The sequence below is a fragment of the Trachurus trachurus genome, assembly GCF_905171665.1.
Source record: "Trachurus trachurus genome assembly, chromosome: 3".
NCBI lineage: Eukaryota > Metazoa > Chordata > Actinopteri > Carangiformes > Carangidae > Trachurus > Trachurus trachurus.
This window is the reverse complement of record NC_139893.1, coordinates 6878052-6899166: the sequence shown is the minus strand read 5'-3', so window position 1 is coordinate 6899166 and position 21115 is coordinate 6878052. Positions and strand designations below refer to the sequence as shown.

At 42.9% G+C, this 21115-nt stretch overlaps 1 protein-coding gene across 1 annotated transcript in view; it reads right to left on the bottom strand.

Moving 5' to 3' along the window:
• Positions 1 to 21115, bottom strand: part of gpc5a (glypican 5a) — a 146489-nt gene that overhangs the window by 98865 nt on the left and 26509 nt on the right. The window contains exons 3-6 of the mRNA XM_084001279.1: positions 12843 to 13303; positions 11505 to 11738; positions 10672 to 10850; positions 10413 to 10538 (exon numbers count right to left, since the gene is read on the bottom strand). Of these exons, the coding sequence (XP_083857405.1) occupies positions 10413 to 10538; positions 10672 to 10850; positions 11505 to 11738; positions 12843 to 13303 (1000 nt within the window). The remainder of the gene's footprint in view (positions 1 to 10412; positions 10539 to 10671; positions 10851 to 11504; positions 11739 to 12842; positions 13304 to 21115) is intronic.

The window sequence follows — 21115 nt, the reverse complement described above, 5'->3', positions numbered from 1 at the left end:
TCTCAGCAGCACTTTTTACTACAGTAAATGTAAAAATAGTTAAGTAAATAGTACATAGTTAAGGTAAAAATCCTGCATAGTTCCTCTTTAAACCCAGAATGGACTTGCTGTGCTTCATGCATATACAGCCCACCCATCACATCAGGTGAGATTAACACTGAAACATCGTAATTCCTTTCACTCATAAATTACATGGACATGACTTTGACTGAGGTATTCTGCTTTAATCTAATCAATCAATCAATGAATCAATGTCTTTATTTGTCCCTAAGGGGGCGATTAATTTTGCAACAGGAGGAGCACACAAAGCAAAATATACATAATAACACATGGCATAATAATGGCATAATAAATTACAATAAATTACAGATCACAATACAGACCCAAGCTATAGTTAGGAGGGAAGGCTATTTCACCCAACTACCTTTTCCTCCTGGCATTTAAAACAAGAACAGCGGAAGGTACAAAGGAGTGTTTATATCTAAACCATGTGTAAAATCATCTCCTTGTTGTGAGGCTGTTTTGTTCTATGGATACGCCCATTTGATGTTTTTTTCTAATGTTTCAGTCACCTCCGGGGACAGTGATGGTCGCCAGTCTCTGGCACCGTTGAAAAGTTTGGGAACCCCTGACATAGAGACACGCACAGGAAATATGTTGGAGATGTCCATTAGTGAAATTGCTGTATTAGTCTGTAGTTTACTGGTACGACGTGCAGCAGTAAACCTGCTAAAAAACCCAGAGAAATAGTCGTCGTTTTCAAAACAATATTCCCGTGTCCTTGTGATTAAATCACCAGACTGGACTTTTTGTCTTTTATGACGAAACAAATGGATCTCATTCTCACTGTGGGTTTTTTTTTTTTTCTCGCCAAAGACGAGCTACCTCTGCTCCCGCTTTATGAGCATTAACTTCACATTTTCCCAAGTCTTTGTTCCGCCGTTTTTCAGAGACCTCTGATTTATATCTGAGCTAAAGAGGAAGAGCGCTCCGCAGGGATCGAGTGTGTGTGTGTGTGTGTGTTCGACGGTAGACGGAGGCGGGTTGATATCACACACGGGGGCGAGGGTGTGTGCTCTGACAGCTCATCACTGAACAATAAGGCCTTGGCTGTTAATGTCCTGCTACCTGGCACACTGCAGGGTCGCAATCTGCTCCAGATGCTGGAGGCAGACGTCCAAGTCGTGGTGGAGGGAGGATGGAGAAGGAGGATGGAGAGGGAGGAGGGAGAAGGGAGGGAGGAGAAGGGAGGGGGGGGCACTCAGAGCTCGAGAAGCAAAAGGGATTGGAGGAAAAAAAAAATGAATGGGACTGGATATATACACACAAACATGCAACACCTGCAACCAGCCGACTCTGAGCGTTTAGCGTCCGCTCTGCACGGTGACAGTTACTGTAGCAACATCAGGGATAATATCTGAGCACAAATAAATGACATGTCTCTTTTCCAGAGAGCAAGATTGAAAATTTATCTGTTCAGAGCAATCTTGCATAATTCGAAAACCGACAGGAGGAGGAGGAGGAGGAGGAGGAAGAGGAGGGGACACACACACATTCATATGCACATTCAAGAGGGATTTATGAACTCAATTTAGCCAGCCAGACAGACTTCTTGATTCTGTCACTTGGGATAATCGTCAGGATGTGGTACTCTGACCGAGCCCCCGCATCTAAAACCCAGGCAGGATATAAGGTCATGTTGGAGTGGAACTCTAGCCATGCAGCACCCAGACCTCAAGTGCTCCAGTGGTTTTGTGGTTATCTGCAGTAGCCAGCTGTCGCAATACAGAGGAGCTCTTCAAGAACGTCCCCTCTCCTCTTTTTCTGCTTCTCGTCTTTCTTCCTCCTCTCTCTCTCTTAATCAGAGCCGTCCAATCAGCCCCCACCCTCCCACCCCACCCTCCTCTGTCTCTGTCCTTCTGTCTTTTGTCTAATTTTAGGATGTGTGAATTAAAGATTTAGCTTTTTTTTCAGTGTTTTCCCCCCAAAAGATTTAAGAACAAGTTAAAACAAAACTATTAAGCTGGATATTAGAGAACAAATTCCTTTAGGACATAAGGTGTTAAATTGTGCAGTTGGTTTCCAGGTAGGAAAACAGAAAACCCTCCATGTTTGAATTAAACTTTATGGACAGTCGATAGCATTACTGACTCTATACCACATTCATCCCTCGTTCTTTCCTCCATGTTTTTCATGTGATGGAGAGAAACCGGTCTCTTACTTTCTCGCGTGCAGTGACTAAGAGGACGGCTATGCATAATATATTTGACGGTGCATGTTTGAGAGGTTATTCCTTCCCATTCAAAAATTAGGTCAGTTCATCACCACAAACAAAAAAAAAACATTTAAAAAAAACGTGTGAAGAGGCGGCGAGACTGAGATGTTCTGCAGCGTGTCTGTTTATCATTTAAATTTGCTTTTCTGTCTGTCACTGTCAGGGAACAACACGAGGAGAGAGGAACCAGGACTTCCACGGCATACATCATCCAAACTGATGCAGAGGAGCAGTGGAGTGATCAGCAATCTGGCATCTGTCTCTATGTTGTGTCACAGAGTGTGTGTGTGTGTGTATATGTGCATGTTTGTGTGTGTATGTGTCTGTGTGTGAAACCCAAAGTGCAGAGCTCCACCTGCTGGTTGCACAGAGCGATGCAGCAGCAGCAGCAGCAGCAGCACTAAATCAGCCCTGGAGCACAAAAGCATTTTGGATTTATGACGGCAATGACCACAGTCGTTTCAGTGGATGTAACTCCACAGCTTTGTCAGCAGGTTCATTAATGGACCAAGAGTGGGCATTAATGTGTGCACTGAACAAAAGAGAGCCAGCTGTTAAGTTATGTTTATTTGAGGCTGCACATCTGGAGAGCTCCCCACCATATGTACATGTAGCATGAAGTTGACTTAATGTAATTATGCTTAAACTCTTCTGTTTTGTTGGACTTGGCTTCACTCCCTCATTGTTTAGTTTCCCACAGGCTCCTCTGATGGATGAATTTATAAAACGACTGCAAAAAGGAGCCAATTTTCAAAACTAGAACATTTTCTTTTTCTTTCTTATTATGTTGGAAATTAATGTTCTCTTTGCCTTCATCCGAGGCTGCAACTGTGATGAAGGTGAAAAGACACAGAAAGGACCTTATTAAAATCAGAAAATGTATTTATATAACATTTTATTTCTTATATCTTATACCTGCCGCAACTTCAGAGAAGTGTAACTCCCCGTTTGACTTCTTCTGAACAAACTTGAATTCAAACAAACATTATTTGACTAGAGGGTATTGAAGTGTAGAAAATACAAAGGTTATAGTGATGTAGCACAGTTAAGAAGTTTGTTTTACATCAACTGCTTTAAGTAGAAAAAGAAATGAAGTGTTACGCTCTTAAATCAAATGATAAATGTGTTTATTTTATTTTATTCTATCTTATTTTTTCATTTTCATGGGGTGGAGCTGTCAAAGACGGGCGGGGTCTCAGGTTTCCTCCAAAACCGAACATCAGGGTTAATGCAGCATATGCTCTGATTTCAGACCAGAGGGCAAAGACCCTGCAAGGTTGATTTCAGTATTGATTTGAGTAAGAGCAAGGAAAAATAGAAAAATACATCTCTGCAACATGAATGTGTTTTAAAGGACTTCTTTCTTTTTCTTGTGAATCACTGAATAATTTTAACTCCAGATTATTGATTGCGATCAACCCAGGGAGCGAACACTGGCCCTAAGTGACCTGTGATGAGGGGCCACATGCTGCAGCCGTGGAATAATTTATTATTCGGGATGTGTTGTGTGTGTCGCCTGATGGGAACTCCCGTGTGGACGAGGAGCCACGTTCCCAGAGCAGGGGGAGGCCGGGGCTTCGGGCTAACCTATAAGCTCTTGATGCATCTTCAGTGGATTCCTATTAGCAGAGCTTAGATGCTGTCATTTCTGCTAAGCCAAGGCAAAGCACCTGAGCTTCGCAAACCAGTCGAGGATGGGAGTGAAAATTAGACAAACGACGAAAAAGGGGGAGCGGACAGGAGGAGCACAGACAGACCTACTTCAAAAAACCTTAAAACTTTCACCTTAAACCTTTAAAAATCAAATCCCTCAGTCTGTTAACTGGCCCCCACGCTGTGAAGAGGTTTCTGCTCTCCGCGACTCCAAGACTCTTATTACCATGTGATTAACCTCTTCAGGATTAACCGGGGCAGGAAAAGACACGGGAAAGGCCGGAAAGGTCAGCGCTCAGACAGCCACTCCAGCATGAGGGGTGGCCTGTATTAAATGAAAGGCCACACACTCCAAGTCCAACACACACACACACCCGGCCGCTCCGTCTTCAAGCATCTCTACAGTACTACACGGCGGTGCTGCGGCGAGTTGTAGTTGTAGTAGTAGCTACTCATCCCTGCGTGTTAAATTCCAGCAGCATGCAAGGTCAGTTGCCTTATTATCGTAAAAATAAAAACTGTTGTACTCAATTAGAAAAAAGGCACTTTGAAAATATAAACACACCGCCAAACACCTGGTGTGTGTTGGCAGCCGTGAGACAGACTGCAGGTGGGGATGAATTAAAGCGAGTCCACACCGGAGGAGGTAATCATGAATAAAACATCAACACCCGTACTTGTTGAAGCTGCAGCTTTTTAGCGCCGCTATAACTCCTGCTTGTTGTCTCCCATTGGCAGGGATGATGTAAAAACATGCTATTCTTACATAATAAAAACAATAATAATAATAATCCAAAATAGGTTTGAGATGCTGCTGCACTGAATGAATCTGGTGTCAAACTGAATTAGGAGTCAAATGTGTGGCAGCTGAAAGGGAGCGAGGTTTCCTGTAATCTCTTCCCATGACTAATGCAATTTTGTCTTTGTCACTCAGTTTCTCCAACAGAGAAGCAGAGATAAAATGGTGGCTGGAAGTAGTTCTGCACAGTTTCATTCTTTATCCGAGTGTTGTCTGCCATCGTAACCGCTCTGTGTGTGTGTGTGGGTACATATGTGTGTGTGTGTGTGTGTAAGTGTGTCTAAGTGCTCTCAGGGAGGGGGCAGCTCATGGCAACCTGCCATTCCCCGCAGTGTGTGCGTATCCATGACAGATGAAGGAAGCATGTGGGAATGTGTTAACCTTTATTGCCCAAACAGGGACAGTGTCTCCACCAACACACGATCACACAACACACGCTTTCACACTATAGGAGTCGTTTCTCCATCTTTCTTCATCTGCTGTCGTCCACTGACATGAATCAGAAGAAGTTTTTTTTTTTTCTACTCTTGGTGTGTGACAAACATGAGCACAGAACCAGTCCAGACCAGTTTACTGGGGGCTGGGTACGGATCAATACTAGTATTGCTGAGTTCTTCTTGTGCTCATGATAAAAAGGTTTTGCGACACCTTTAGAAAAAGTGAACGTTATTCTAATTGTTAGCAGCTATAATCAATATTTTTATGTTGAATATAACTTTATACACAAAAAGTTAGTGATATTTGACAAGAATATCCCTAACTTTATAAAAAGTTCATGCTACAGTGATATTCTATCATGAAGCCTTTTAAGTAGAAGGATGCAAAGGTCATTTCTTTATCTCAAACAAAAGCTAACAACAGCGGTGGCTATAGCACAACAAACATCTCAATGTCTCAATAACTTGATCAATTTGATGAAAGTGTTGTCTTGGTCTCATGATGTCAACATGTGAACATGGTGGAGAGGAGAGGGAGAGAGAAGAGGACTGTCTACACTAAAATGTTCTGGTTCAATGACAACTGAACCACTAAATCAGTGATTTTTGTGGTTAATCACCTTGTTGGCGAACAGCATGTTATTCAGTAAGGACTAAATCATTGAAAGATTGGACAAGTGCATTCGAAAGTTTAGAGAAGGTTACATTAAGTTCACCTGTAAAGGTTATAATGCATTTTAGGTGAATTCTAGCCTAGAAATCTAGACGCACCCTGGCGGCAGCAAATATATTTGCTCCGTAGGTGGGTCTAGAAACGAGCCATAGGAACTTTTTGAGTCTCGAACACTGTTTGTGTTCACCAATCACAGCGCTCTATCTGTTTAAGACATTAAGATGGCTTTGGCAAAGGAATTGTTTAAATGGGCGTTGGCATCAACTTTGAAAGAATTAAACTTGTCATTTTCTTTAAAAGTTGAGCAAGAAACTGCACTGAAGTCATTCATTTCGAAGAAGGATGTATTTGGTGTTTTGCCGACGGAATATGGGAAAAGTTTAATCTACGTCATCCTGCTCTTTGCTCTGATTAGTCGTAGGGCTACCCTATTGGTGCAGAGGCAGTTTGAAAGACAGCCTTCATCCCGCCCCCTGGATTGAGCCGAGGTCTACCGGTCGTTGCCAGACTAGACATTTTAATGATATAGTCTGGCTTGTCAGGCTAGGTGCATTCTGAAATTTAATCCAAAAGCCAAACATCCCTAACTTTTTGTGAGTAGTGTATATAGATTAGCTTTTATAGCATCTTTTAGCTCCTGTGAATCAGTAACATTTTCAGCATCACAGTCTCTAACAACCTAAAAACCTGTTCACAACCAGCTCAGCACCAAACAACCTACAGATAAAGATCCAGATCTTCCTCTCAGGAGTTGGTAGAGACCAAAACCAGAGCTGGAAGAATAACAATATTGGACACAAACTTGTTATTCCATACCTGTCTGTTATCTTCTGGGTGTTCAAATATACAACTCTTCTGTGTAAAAAGATGTTTTAAAAAAAAACTGTTTTCATCTTGTTTCCACTGCCTCCAAGAGCCAAGAAATCAATTGCCACAGGTTTAATAAAAAACTTATCACATCTAAACTGTTGTCTCAACACAAGGAGCCAAACAAGAACTGTTTCCAAAATGATGATTAAAAGTCCAGAAAGTCGGCAGAAATCTTGTTTTAAATCTCCCACAGTGCATTCAGTGACAACTATCCAAACCAAAACTGTTTATACGCCAACTTTTAAAATGTGAAAAACAGCCAGAAAAACCTGATATCTTTTTTTTTTTTTTTTTCTAATTTCACATCACTTTGCTGTGAGCACAGTAACGCCTTTAAAGCCTGCACATGGTGGGATTATTTCAGGTAAAAAAAAAATAAAAAAATTAACTGTCCCAAAAGGTGCCACCACTGTTGATAAGCCAGAACATTTCACACCCAATCTATTTTGCCTTCTTGCACCGAGTATTGAAGCGAGGGACGAACCAGGAGACACAAACAGGGAGAAAGAATGTGCCACTAAATCCCCCCCGAGGCGAGACCCCATCACGTATATTCACATAGACACTGAGATGAAAGCTGCTGGTGCTCTTCCTCTATGATCTTATCTGATTGTTCTTTATCTTTTTGTTTACCAGGGGCCCAGATGAGGACGTGCATTAAATCACTTTTTTTTTTTAAATCCCCGGCTCCTGTGTCATGTTTTTCTTTTTTTTCTGTGTTCATCTTTCTTTTTATTAAATAAGGCAAATCTCTGGTGCAACTCACCGCATCTTTAAGATCATAAAACAATCTGTGTCAGCACATGCAAAGAGCATCTGCTGCACACGCTCGTTCGCATGTACAGTTTCTCATGCACACACACCCAGAGCAACTGAACCAATCGTTTTAGGTCTCCGAGGCCTCGATAAGCTTCTGTAAATCAGCCACCATCCGGCAGCGAGTTTTATTCCCTTCTCCCTCGGTGGATGTTGGGTTATGACCCGCAGGCGGGAGGTTATTTATTGCTTTTGTCTCAGCTTGTGTTGACTCCCAGCCACTCATCTATGGTTCTAGGCTAATAGAAAGCAGCACAGGGTTGTAGATCCTCGGGAAACCTGCTGAGCTGCAGGGACTCGCTCTCCGTCCTCAGAGACAGAGTAGAGCGTCTCCTTTAGATTCCTAATGCCTCTCAATTCTTCAGCTTCCTCGCTCTGCTTTTTGGGTAATGACTCAATCAAAACGAACATCTGCGAGAAAACCTGAGGTGAATGAGTCTCTATCAATAATAATAAGCGTCGAGTGCGCGAATGAAGAAGGAAAAGAAGGAAAGGAAGGAGGTGTTGGAGAGCTGAGAGAGACGCCCGCGGACCGTCAACGTTTTCCAAGAGGCTGCTGCTGCTGCTGCTGCTGGCAGAGATGATGGACAGCTTGCAGCCCGCCGCCTCCTTCTGCACCGACACGACGACGAGAAACATCTCTATTCTCAGGGACGGCTGCCTCTTCTTTTGTAATGGAAACTTCAGGCGTTTGTGTCGGAGAATAACAAAAGATGAAAAGAGTCAACTGTTAATGTCGGAATGACTCTTAACCTTGAGGGTTTGTCTCCATAGCAATGTCGTTTCTGATCAACCGCACGCGCTTCAGAAGCCTGTGAATCTCTCCGTTGCTAGGAAGGTAGAGAAAGACCTTCTCTCCCTCTGTTTTTCTCACCTGCACACTGTGAAACAATTACAACAACAGCGCTGTCATCGTTTACAATGAACCCTAGTCTCACCTGAACAGTCCAAACCTCCGCTCAGTCAGTGTGTTTGAAATACAGTACAAGGGCCCACCTGCTGTTTCCACGGCGCTGGCAGCGGCTGACAGTTAAGAAGAGGAACAACCGCAGACCGAGGATATATGACGGGGTCCTTGAGTGATGACAGCTCAGCTAAGATCAAGAGCTGTGATGTAGCGGAGACAAGGCCGCTGACTGATACTATGAAAGGGGCCAGTTTGTCTGCTCCAGTTCACAACCATTCATATCCAAGATGTATGTCTGTGGGCACCAGCGGCTAATAGATTAATTCCACATTGGTGTCAGTTTGTCCGTGGGGGCAGTTTATATGTGAGGGGAGGAGGGGGAAGAGGGGTGGTTGTATGAGTGTGTGTGAACTGGGCCAGGGTCAGATGATGTACAAACAGCCTCTTCATATCAGGATCACACACTGAGCTGAAAACCTTTTGACTTCAAGCAAACCAAGGTTTCCTGGGAGAGGCTGCGTATGAGCGGATATTAACTGAGGCTGAAATCTTTAACGAATATAAACACATATATTAGATAGTAACATACTTTTTTAACCCTCCATAATCTACAAATATCCAGATTTGTTTAATTTTGCAAAGTCTAACTATTAGACACAATTATATTAATGGACTACTGCCTATATGTGCCTTAATTGCATTACATTGTACTGTGATTGTGTTATTATTATGGTAATACTTTATTTGACGCCTATCTTTAAATGTATTATGACCATACTAATGAGTTATAATGCAGTTATAGCACTGTATAACTATAGTTATAAACACTCATAAATGATTATAGTGCTTTATAACAATAATCATAACACACTATAAGGCATTCTATAATGGCTTATAAGGTCAAGTATTATCATAGAGTTATAATGCTCTACAATATGTTAGGCTTATTGTTACAAAGCCTTATGATAATTTCTGAGTGTTTATAATGATAGTTGTATAAGTTTATAAGCCAATTATAACACATTATAATACCTGACCTTATAAGTCATGATAAAATGCTTTATAGTGTGTTATGATTATTGTTATAAAGCATTATGATCATTCATAAGTGTTTATAACTATAGTTATACAGTGCTATAGCTGCATTATATCTCATTATAAGTATGGTTATAATGCAATATAGAGATAGGCGTCAAATAAACTGTCACCATTATTATTACTACTCTATTCTTATTTTTATGTTAAGGTACTGTGCTTAAAAACATCTGGCAAGGGGACCAATGTAAACCAGGCCTGGTTGCAATTGTGTACAACCACATCCCTTCCTCCTTAGAAAGGAATGCTGAACATTGCACACTGTCCTCCTGATAAATAAATAAATTGAAATTGAGATCTCTCCTGTGTGTTTTCATATCACGTTTGTGTGATGTGACAAATCATAGTTGACTTCTCCGTATGGTTGGGATGTCACAACAACGTCCTGCTTATTACATTCACTTGTTAAAAAGTTTAGTTTTTGGATATAAGGTGAGCACGGGAAGAAAAAAAAGGGGGAAAAAAAGAAAAACTTTTCCCGCTTCAGCAGAATTGTGTGAAAACCAGCGTTCATATTTCATTCTGCACGGCCGAGCTCAAACACGTCGGTGTGGCAGCAACAAGGAAAACAAGGAATAACTCAAGTGGAATTTGCAGGGATGTGAAAATACTGCGTGTGCATACGTGTTGAATGCTAAAAATAGAGGATATAAGGTATGCAGTGATCTGAATGTTGGCGTATTTAACAGCTGCATGCCATAAAATTATACTTTTAAATACTGACAGGGTGAACAAAGTCTACAGATGGGTGACGAGGCCGGGCCTTCAAATCCAAGTGAACTCTGGGAGATGTGTTTCTACCACTGTCATTACATCTGTGTTTGAAGGTGAGGTTACAACTCTTCAACGCTTTATTAATATTATGAATAACTTGTTTAAAAACTCACCTTTTCACCATGTCAGTCCCGTTCCAGCAGGACGGCCCGTCACCGGAGACCAGGTCTCTTACACACAGCTGTTCGGCCAGACCGCCGTAGTAGGTACGATACTGACGCAGACTGTTCAGAAAGTCCCTGAAAAAGCAAGCCACACATAATTACCCTGCTTATCAAAGTGTTTAAATATTAATTATAGATCTTGTGAGTTGAAATCATAAAAAAATTACACTTTTTTTCTGTGCACATTTGGCATCTTTCGCCCACTTACCTTCTCCTGACAGCGAGAGAGTCTCCCGACGCTCTGATGGGAGCTGTGAGAGGGATGGATCCCCTGCTGCTGCTGCTGCTGCTGCTGCTGCTGCTGCTGCTGCTGCTGCTGCTGCTGCTGCGCTGGATGTTAACCGACTGTGCAGGCTTCCTGCTCGGTGGGCCGCACAGCTTATGCACCTATTACCCAAAGAGACAGACACAAATTTAGATCTAAACACTCCGGGTGGAGAAAAAAAAACGTGCATTTTGAGACTTTGCAAATCTTGTTAAACTGTACTGGTGCATGACAAACAGTGCCTTATTTTAGCCGTGGGAGTGACAGATGTTTATACTGAGGCCATTAGCGCAGCCAAGCCTATCATCTCCAATTTCTGGATGCAACTGCGTGTTGTGCAGCCTGTCGAGCAGCAGCAGGTGCAGCGGTCGGCCACTAGATGGAGCTGTGGCGTCTCAATTAATAGAGTGGAGCAGCAGGGTACAAACATCCAGGGGCGTTCACTTCACTGTACAGAGCATCGTGGAAATAAAGGCTCAACTTTTATGGAAGATGATGGATGAAGACTCAGGAGCAGTTTAAGCTCCCGGCTGATTTTTTTTTTTAACCTGTTGTTGTGTGTGGTGCCATTTCAAGCAATTTAACTTCTCTTCACCTCATATGTATCTGACATTGTTCTAGCAACTTCAATAATTCAAAATCACTGCAGGGCTGCAAGGCTTCACCCTTTATCTAGACTCCTCTATTATTTACCCTGTCAGATTTACTGGTGAAACTGGTTTTCACCTCCCACAGAGCACAGAGCACCAGCACAGTTTCCTCAGGGATGATCTGACCTGAGCCGAGAGGCGCGGTCCGTTCTTCTGAGCTTGGCCGACAGCATCGTGCAGCAACGTGTGAGCTCCCAGCAGCACTTGCTCTAAATCCTGATGCCCGTGCATGCGCGCCGACAGGCCCTCCAGCGAGCGAACAAACTCCCTCCAGTGCGCGTCGATCTCGGCCATGCTCGCCAGACAGCCGCGCATCACGTTGAGGCAGTAGCCCATGCAGGGCTTGGACTGGGTCAGGCCCTGTGGAGGAAACAGGTTTGGAGATTTGGAGCGATTCTGGTGACGACTATCATCAGTTCAGACCAGTGGTGTAGTCTACGTGATACTCAGGTGTACTCAGTATACCCACTGAAAATACATAAATATTTCAGTATACCCAGTACAACAAAACTATCTAACTAAAGTAAATGTCAGTGGTTCTCAAAGTGAGAGGGTTCAAGGGGGTCCCCAACTTTTTCTTGAAATGTTACCACTTTTTCCTAGAATTTTTTCACTTTTTTTTCATTTTTTTAATTATTGTTTTGATTTTTTTTTTCTTTTCTTTTTTTGAGAAATTTCACCACTTTTTCTAGAATTCTTGAGTAATTTTACCAGTTTCTTCTCAATTTTAAAACGTTTTACTATTTACTACATACTATTTTTACTTTTACCACTTTTTTTTATTATTGTTTTTTTTACCACTTTTCCTAGAATTTCTTTGAGAAATTTTACCAGTTTCTTCAAAAATTAAAAAAAAAAAAAAAAAAAAAAAAAAACTAGAAATGTTACCACTTTTGAGAAATTTTACCAGATTAAAAAAAAAAAAAAAAGACCACTTTTTTCTAAAAAAATTGTAAACTTTTTTGTTTATTTTTTTGTGAGAATTTTTACCACTATTTTCTAGAAATGTTTCAACTTTTTTTGAGAAATTGTACCACTTTTTTCCAGAAATTTTTCTATAATATTTCAAAATTGTTCATTGTTTGTGTATTTCTGGTGTTTGCTTAAAAATTTTGTCCAATGGGGGTCCGTGGCCTAATTTGAGTCAAATTTGGGTTTGAGAACCATGCACCGGTCTATGTGATGTATGTACAGTTTACCCACCTAAGGCTTTATGCACAACTCCACTATTTCCTGAACGTAAACAAGCTCCTTTATTTCCTGTCTTACATTATTGGACAAACTGATCAATCCAGGTGTGTCTGAGTAGTCACAATGGTCAGACACACCTGGATTAATCAGTTTGTCCAATAATGTAAGAAAGGAAATAAAGGAGCTTGTTTAAGTTCAGGAAGTAGTGGAGTTGTGCATAAAGCCCATTAGACTCCACCACTGGTTCAGACGTGCAGAGACGTGCGTTGGTACCTGACAGTGAGGGCAGTAGTGCATCTTGAGCAGGGCCCGTCTGCACTCGCGGCTCAGCTGCAAGTGGTCCGTCGTGTTTATGACCTCGATGCCGAGGTGCAGCGCCTGGAGAAGAAGCTTCCCAGAGACCCCGGAGCGGGAGATCTGATCGGCCAGGAGGCCCGGGGCCCCGCCGAACGGCCTCACGTCTCGCCTCGAGGCCCTCACGCACTCGGCGTAGCCCGGCGAAATGTCGCTGAGGCCCGGGTTGACGAGGTGGTTGTAGACGAGCGGGAAGAGAGCGTCGAAGAAACGCTGCACCAGCTCGTCGACGCTGAGCTCGGAGCCCAGCAGGAAGAGGCCGATGTCGGTGAAGAGCTCCCGCACGGGGCCCTTGGCCTGATCGGCCATGCCGCGGTACGACTCCTGAAGGACGCCGTTGGTGTGATTCTCCGCCTGCTTCATCAGCAGCTCAAAGGTCTCTGTGGGAAGAAGAGAAGAAAGGAAGAGAGAGAAAAGATTAGACAGGGACTCAGGTTCATCTCCTCAACACATTATCATCTTTATCTCGCTTCAAGTTGTCCCCGAAGAGAAGAGAAGAGAAGAGAAGAGAAGAGAAGTCCTGAGTCTTTCCAGAAAAGAAAAGAAGAGTCTGTGGGAAGCAATTTGTTCTCTAATCAAAAGCTGCTCTGACGATAAAAAATATAAAAGAAAGAGGTTACCCACAGTGGAGTGGGAAGTGATGTGATATAATATGAACAGAGATTCTGTATAAACAGTGTTTTAATAAACCAGCCACTTCTATCAGAGAAGAGCAGTGAGGAGGAGGAAGAAGAGGAGAGAGAAAGAAAGGCTACTTGAGCTGTTGGAGTGAGAACAAGAGCAGGAGGATAAAAAGAAGAGAAGAGAGGATGAGAGCAGAAAGGTGGAGGTTAAGAGACTGGAAGGGAAAGGTTAAGACCGACAGGAGGTGGATGAGAGTAGCTCCACAAATTAATAAAGACAATGAGCTGTTATTATCATACGGTGCATGTGTTTTACATACAACAGGCGACTCCGCTACAAGGATGAGGCGTTCGCTTTCAACCTAGAAAACATGTGTTCTTCTCCGTCATCATCATGAGACCTTCCTCTCGTCCTTATCATGTAAATGTCAAACAACAAAATGTGGCATTAAAGTCTTTCCCCCCTCCGGTCTGAGGGAGTCGGGCGCTCAGCTCGGCTTAGGAGGTTAGAAAAACAGATCATGCTGTTGCTGTTTTGACTGCCACAGCTTTGTACACATTCCTGTGAGCAATATCCAGCTCTGCCGAGAGTGTGTGTATGTGTGTGTGTGTTTCAGGAGCATTTGTCTGTTAAAGTGTGCAGACTGTGCAACATTATATGGCATCCAACAGTCACATAAAAGGGGGGGAGGGGGGAGAAAAATGTTCAGGTGTGCCAGAGAAACGGGCTGAGGATAGAAATAAAACCCGTTTCCCACCAGGCAGCAGCCGTTTCTGTCCAAAGGTTTTGAAGTGAAATGTGGTTTTAAAAGGAAAAACTTGAACATTTTAGGAATGCCTGTAAGTCTGTAAAACACTGGAGACGGGAGACGCGACGTCAGACTCACGTTCACGTCGAGGTAACGATGGGAAAGATTGATCTGAATTGAAATTGCTCTGATTGCACGTCGTCGTTTTTTTATTTTTTTTCCTGCCTGAGAGTTAAAAATACCATGTTTGTTCAGCAAAGCACTGAGCATTTAATCACATTTAACAATGTAGCTACTTGGGTTTGGCTTAATAGTTTGTTTGCTGTTGTTGTGCAGCGTCAGATGAGCGTGACTCATCTGACCTCCATTGTTTTGTTTTTGCAAAAGAAACACATAAAATATAATTGTATCTGTAACACATCACCTCCAGCTTTAGATTTCATCACTGAGACTAAGTATCGATCTTTTTTTATCAAACTCAGGAAAACAAAAGAGCATCTTCTGCCAAATATCAAACTATTTCTTTAGTCGGTTGCATCACTCATCACTCAGTCATGACAGTGAAGCAGCTGCTGAACACCAGGAGGCTGAAACAAGCTCATCCAAACAGAATACATCCCTCATTAATGCCATCAACTGTATCAGAAGCCAAAAGGTTTGTTGTAAAAAGTTGTTATGGTCAAAAACAAGCGCCTCGGTTATGTTATTAGGTTAGGTTAACGTTACTGTCCCCAAATGGGAAATTTGCATTAAAGACAAAAGGACGACATGAAAACAAAGCAACGAGAGATAAACAATTCACACAGCCGATGCCAGGGAGAGGATCGATCAATAATACATGTACATACTAAATACAAATAAACAAAATGCAAATAGGCCCCGGATAAGTGAAAGGAAACAGTCAGTGCTGATTAGTATTGAGCAGATCAATAGTATCGATCTTTACTGTGTAAATTGCAAATATGAACTTAAAAGAGTTTTTATGGACGGGGTTGGTCACTCGAATTCAGCGAGAATGAAAATGATTTAAAGGGATACTTCACCCAAAATCGACAATTTTCCACTCACCGTCATGCCAAAGAAGGGTTCGGAGGAATTTCTGAGTCATCAAAACGCTTTAGGAGTTCCAGGGGGGGTCCGGCTGGCAACGGATTTTCATATATTGGCGGTGGATAGAGTTCACTTTTGAATCATCCAAAACACACACTATGAAACATCCAGATACCTCCATACTGCTCGTCTGTACTGACCCAAGTGTCCTGAAGCCGCCACATGGAAAAGTTGTTAAGAAAAAATAGATTTGATCTCTGTTTTTAGCCTTGTTGTAGCAGTAGCTCCCAGTGGCTGTGCGAGATTTGCTACGAGATGTTCTTCCATGTTTACATCAAACATCCAGTGGTTTACAACGACAAACGAACATCTCGCAGCAAATCTCGCGCATGTGCACAAACATCAACAGCCACTAGGAGCTACTGCTACAACAAGGATAAAAACAGAGATCTAATCATTGTTTTCCGAACAACTTTTTCATGTGGCGGCTTCAGGACACTTAGGTCAGTAGGACGAGCAGTATGGAGGTATCTGGATGTTTCATTGTGTGTGTTTTGGACGATTCAAAAGTGAACTCTATCTGCCGCCATTATATGAAAATCCGTTGCCAGCCGGACCCCCCCTGGAACTCCTAAAGCGTTTTGATGACTCTGAAAGTTCTCCAAACCCTTCCTTGGCATGACGGTGAGTAGAAAATTGGTGAATTATTGAATTTGGGTGAAGTATCCCTTTAAGTGACATAAACAAACTGAGAACTGATGTTGAAAAAGGTCTGTATCACAATATGTTACTTTTATACTCAGGATATCTCAAAATGTGATGTATCCTGCGTCAACCCCTTGTAATCACACAATATCATGAGGTTACACACAAAAAGTATCATTTTCTCTTTATGATAAAAACAAATGAAATAAAAAAAGAAGCTCTGCATGTTTCTCCAGACTTGGGCCAACAACATCAGCTCAGCAGAAAATCTCTCCCCAGTACAACGAGCTTGTCTTGATCCCTTTGTCTCCTGCTTTTTTTTTCATTTTTTTTTTTTTCCAGTCCTTGTCTCAGCTAATACCTGAGCCGTGGCCACTCTCACATCATGTGCTCGTCATGAGGTGTGAGGAAACAGTCGAGGGGGGGGCTGAGAGTCTGGTGAGTGAGTGGGGTGACCAGTGTGATGAAGGCTCAGACGGTCAAGTGCTGTACGATCGGCACCGATGTGGAAAGACTGACCGAACGCCCCCTGGGGAGGGCAACTGCCGGGAAGGGAGCAGAGAGGGGAGGGGAGGGGAGGGAGGGGAGAGGAGAGGCAGCGTTAAACACCGAGGCACCAGGAGCTGAATTGGTTCACAGGTCCTCTGTGATCTCGCACCGACGTGATAGGTCTAACAAGATCTGAGGCTCTAAGAGATGTGATGTGTGTGTTTATGTGAAGATGAAGCTGGAGAAAAAGCTGCACCTCCCACACAGCGAGCGCTCCGGTCAGAGAGCAGCGGGGAGAAAACACAGAGCGGCAGCGACAAGTGTGACAGCTGTGAAAGTCTAGTGTGTGTGTGTGTGTGTGTGTGTGTGTGTGTGTGTGTGTGTGTGTGTGTGTGTGTGTGTGTGTGTGTGTGTGTGTGTGTGTGTGTGTGTGTGTGTGTGTGTGTGTGTGTGTGTGTGTGTGTGTGTGTGTGTGTGTGAGAGAGGATGGAGGGAAGGAGCTCAGACAGGCAGAGACACAGAGAGAGGGAGAGAAATATGTGCTCATGGAGTAGCTACAGTTGGAGATTACTGCTGCAGCCCTGGGATGTATGAGGCCGAGTTATGAAGAGTCCCACAGGGATTAGAGCTCACGCTGCAGGGTGGTGGGGGGGGGTTAACCCTGCTGCTGTCCTCCTGGGTCAAGGAAGGAAGGAAGGAAGGAAGGAAGGAAGGAAGGAAGGAAGGAAGGAACGAACGAACGAACGAACGAAGGAAGGAAGGATGAAGGGATAGAAGGAAAGAAGGGAGGACGAAGGGAAAGAAGGAAGGAAGGCGGGAAGGATGAAGGGTAGGAAGGAAGGACAAAGGGAACGATGGGAGGAAAAAAGGGAAAAGGGAAGGAAAGATAGATGGAGGGAGTGGGTCAAAAAAGAAGGAAGGAAGGAAGGAAGGAAGGATGAAGGGAAAGAAGGAAGGAAGGACAAAGGGAATGATGGAGGAAAGAAGGAAGGGAAAAGGGAAGGAAAGATAGATGGAGGGAGGGAACAGATTGGGTCAAAAAAGAAGGAATAGGCTAAGTAAGGACGAAGGGAAGGAAGGAAGGAAGGAAGGATGGCAGGAAGGACGAAGGGAAATAAAGAAGGAAAGAAGGAAGGAAGGAAGGAAGGAAGGAAGGAAGGAAGGAAGGAAGGAAGGAAGGAAGGAAGGAAGGAAGGAAGGAAGGAAGGACGAAGGGAGAGAAGGAAGGAAGGCAGGAAGGACAAAGGGAACGATGGGAGGAAAGAAGGAAGGGAAAAAGGAAGGAAAGATAGATGGAGGGAGGGAACAGATTGGGTCAAAAGTAAGGATGACGGGAAGGAAAGAAGGGAGGGAGGGAAAAAGGATTGTGGAAAGAAGAAAGGGAAAAGGGAAGGAAAGAAAGATGGAGGGAGGGAACAGACCAGGTCAACTGGATCAAAAGAGGAAGGAAGAAGAAGTAAGGACGAAGGGAAGGAAGGAAGGAAAGATGCAAGGGGAAAAGGATTGTGGAAAGAAGGAAGGGAGAAAGGAAGGAAGGATGGAGGAAGTGAACAGATTGGGTCAGTTTGACCCAGAAGGACGACAGGAGGATGAATCCCACTATGACCAAAATGTCTTCTCCTCTGGCATCAAATCCCGCACCAGTTTCTTTTTTTTCGTCTTTATTTTCCAAGCTACATAATAAAGTTGCGACTTAAAACGGACTTGATAATGAAGCTGATCAGCGTTTTTCTTCCTGCTGCCTGGCTGCTGAACACGGCGGCTCAGTTGGAGGAAACTCCCTCCCACGGAGAAGACGTTGCCGGCTGTCCGGGCCCCTCATAGTTAATGCCGTTATATTTTTCACATAAAAATGAGTGTGAAGCTGCGGCGCCGGCGTCTCTCACTCGGAGGCCTACAGACCTGCGGCCAAGCTGCCGGGCAAGCCCGAGGACAGGAATGAGTCAAGGAGAGGAAGAAAGGAGGAGGAGGAAGAGAAATGCTGCAGAGGAGGAGGAGGAGGAGGTGCAGCTTTTTACCTTTTACAGACAAATATTGAAGTCAACACTGTGGTGCTCTACTCACAGGGAGGGCCAAATGTTTCTTTAAAAAAAAAAAAAAAAACAGCTGTAATCAGTATTTCACTTTTTTTTTAACAACGCATCAGTTTCCTGAGTGATTGAATGTTTTTGTTTTCCAGCAGCAGCAGCTCCACCCTGATGATGATGATGAAGCTACTCTGACTGGAGCTGCTGAGCCAAGTGGAGAGTTTATTGTAGCAGCTAACCTGAATTTCCTTAGGGATTAATAAAGTAAATCTATCTATCTATCTATCTATCTATCTATCTATCTATCTATATATATATCTAGCTAAAGACACAAACGTCTCCAAAACAGGAGAAAGAAGAGAGCGAATCGATGTTGAACTTTCTTCATCAGGCCTGAGACACGGCAGAACAATAATTATAACGTTCCTCTAAAAGTCTGATGAGTCTGTGTAAATGAGCTGTAAATAAGTTCATCGTAAAATCTTTACAAGGTGTAAACAACAGCTTTTTTTATACGCAGGTTTACAGTTAAACAACCGCTGCACTGGGAAACTCTGTTATACGTTTATTAAAAGGCACATCTTCATACGTCCTCTAGTTCCTTACACTACTGACGATGAGGATGTCACAGTGTGTTTGTTTAGTCTTTGTGTCCTCATGTGTCGTTAAACCACAGCAGCAGCAGAGGAAGAAGAAGGCGGCACAACGAGATGACGTCATTAAAACCAGTCACAACTTAAACGGTGGAAAACGTTTCATCTAGCTGTTTTTTATACAGATGAATGGAAGCGATAACAACAATGATAATGTAAAATGATTGCAGTCAGTTCAAATGATTGCAATGAGGCGATCATGTAATAATTGTGTTACTGAGGGTGTGGCTATAGTTTCCATTAACTATTATATAGATATTCACAAGTCATCTGGGCCTTGACAAAACTTAATAGCTATACGAATAGGCTGAGAAATGAACAATTTAGTCTGAATTTTGAAACCTGAGCTCACTTAAACACCAGAAACTGGATCCAGAATGAAATGAAACTTGCATTTTCTTTAACTATTTGGTCTGTTTTGGAATGATTTTTTAAGTTTTTCTGTTTTTTCAAAGCAACAAAAAGAAAAAAAAAAGTTTTCCACCCAATTTCCTGCTGCTCTCCCACATGCTGCAGACAAAGACCAACGAAACAGCACAAAGACAAAGACAAAGCTTTTTCAGATATATTGCAGCGAAAAAACAAAACAAAACAAGTATATCCAAAAAAAAAGTGCAAAAAAGAAAAAAAGAAAAAATCAATAACACAAAAATAAATACATGCAACCAGAAAAAGTTAGCATGCATGTTGATGCAAATGTTTTTCTTTTCACCATCAACCTGTTGAACTGGTGATTTAACTCTATAATAGACACTGATGTGTAGTTAGCAGCTGCAGCAGACAGCTCAGTCAGCGACCATCCAGATATATTATTGGCTGTAATATTCAGATCACAAAGCTGCTTCGGTTAAATTCCACAGCAGCCGAGCTTTTCTCCATGTCTAAAAGGCTTTTAAATTTGATCCCATTTTCTTCCTTTTCTCACATAATTGCTGCACTTCTCATTTTCTTTAATGTAGGATGATCTCGTTAAGTATGACGAGGGGGGGTGGTGGTGGGGGGGGAGCAATACCCGAGTGATGAGTTACACTTAAGGTCAGGGCTTCTGGCGATTGGCACTCAAATGGGAAAATTTTGATTTTATTTGACTGGATTGTGCCGTGGCTCCGTCTGTGTGACTCTGTGGGCCGATCGGATCGATTAGAGAGGAGCGACGTTGGTTTGTCAGAGAGATGCAGCAGATATTTATGAACTATCAATCAGCACAGACACACTATAACCCTAAAGCAAACAACACAGGTGAGACTGATAAGAGGTGACAGGAGCTGCTCTCGCCACCAGAGGGAGACATTTTTATCTTAACATGCTCATATACAGGAGATGATGCCGAATCTGATTTTAAGGTTGATTTATAATCTAAGAAAATTAAAAAATGTAAAACATAGCAGCAGAGATAAAGTGGCAGGTCTCATAAATATTCATATTACACAAGTGTGACTGAAGAGTTTAACCCTAACCCTCTCTTACTGTTGTTTACCCGATTCGGTTTCAGATAAACAACTAAAAATACAGCAAATCGTGGTGATATACTAATCTATTATTTGTGTACATGTGTGTGTGTTTACATAGATTCATAGATACACAGAGATTAGTGAGAGAAAAGATCAGTGAGCTGCATGAGAAATAAGAGGAGCCTTTGTAGTTGAACCTTTTAAACCAGGGCTGTGGCTCTTTACACACACACACACACACACACAGAGAGAGAGAAGATAAGCAGCGACATGACTGATACAGTCCTATGTGCCGTATTGCTGTTGCATCCCTAAATGTGCACTGTAATGCCTGAACCGATGGCAGCAGCAGCAGCATCAGCCACTTTGAAGATTTACAGGTTTACAGCTGCGCTCAGACGCCGACAGCTGACCTCAGCTGAGCTGCAGCGCCCGGCGAAGATGG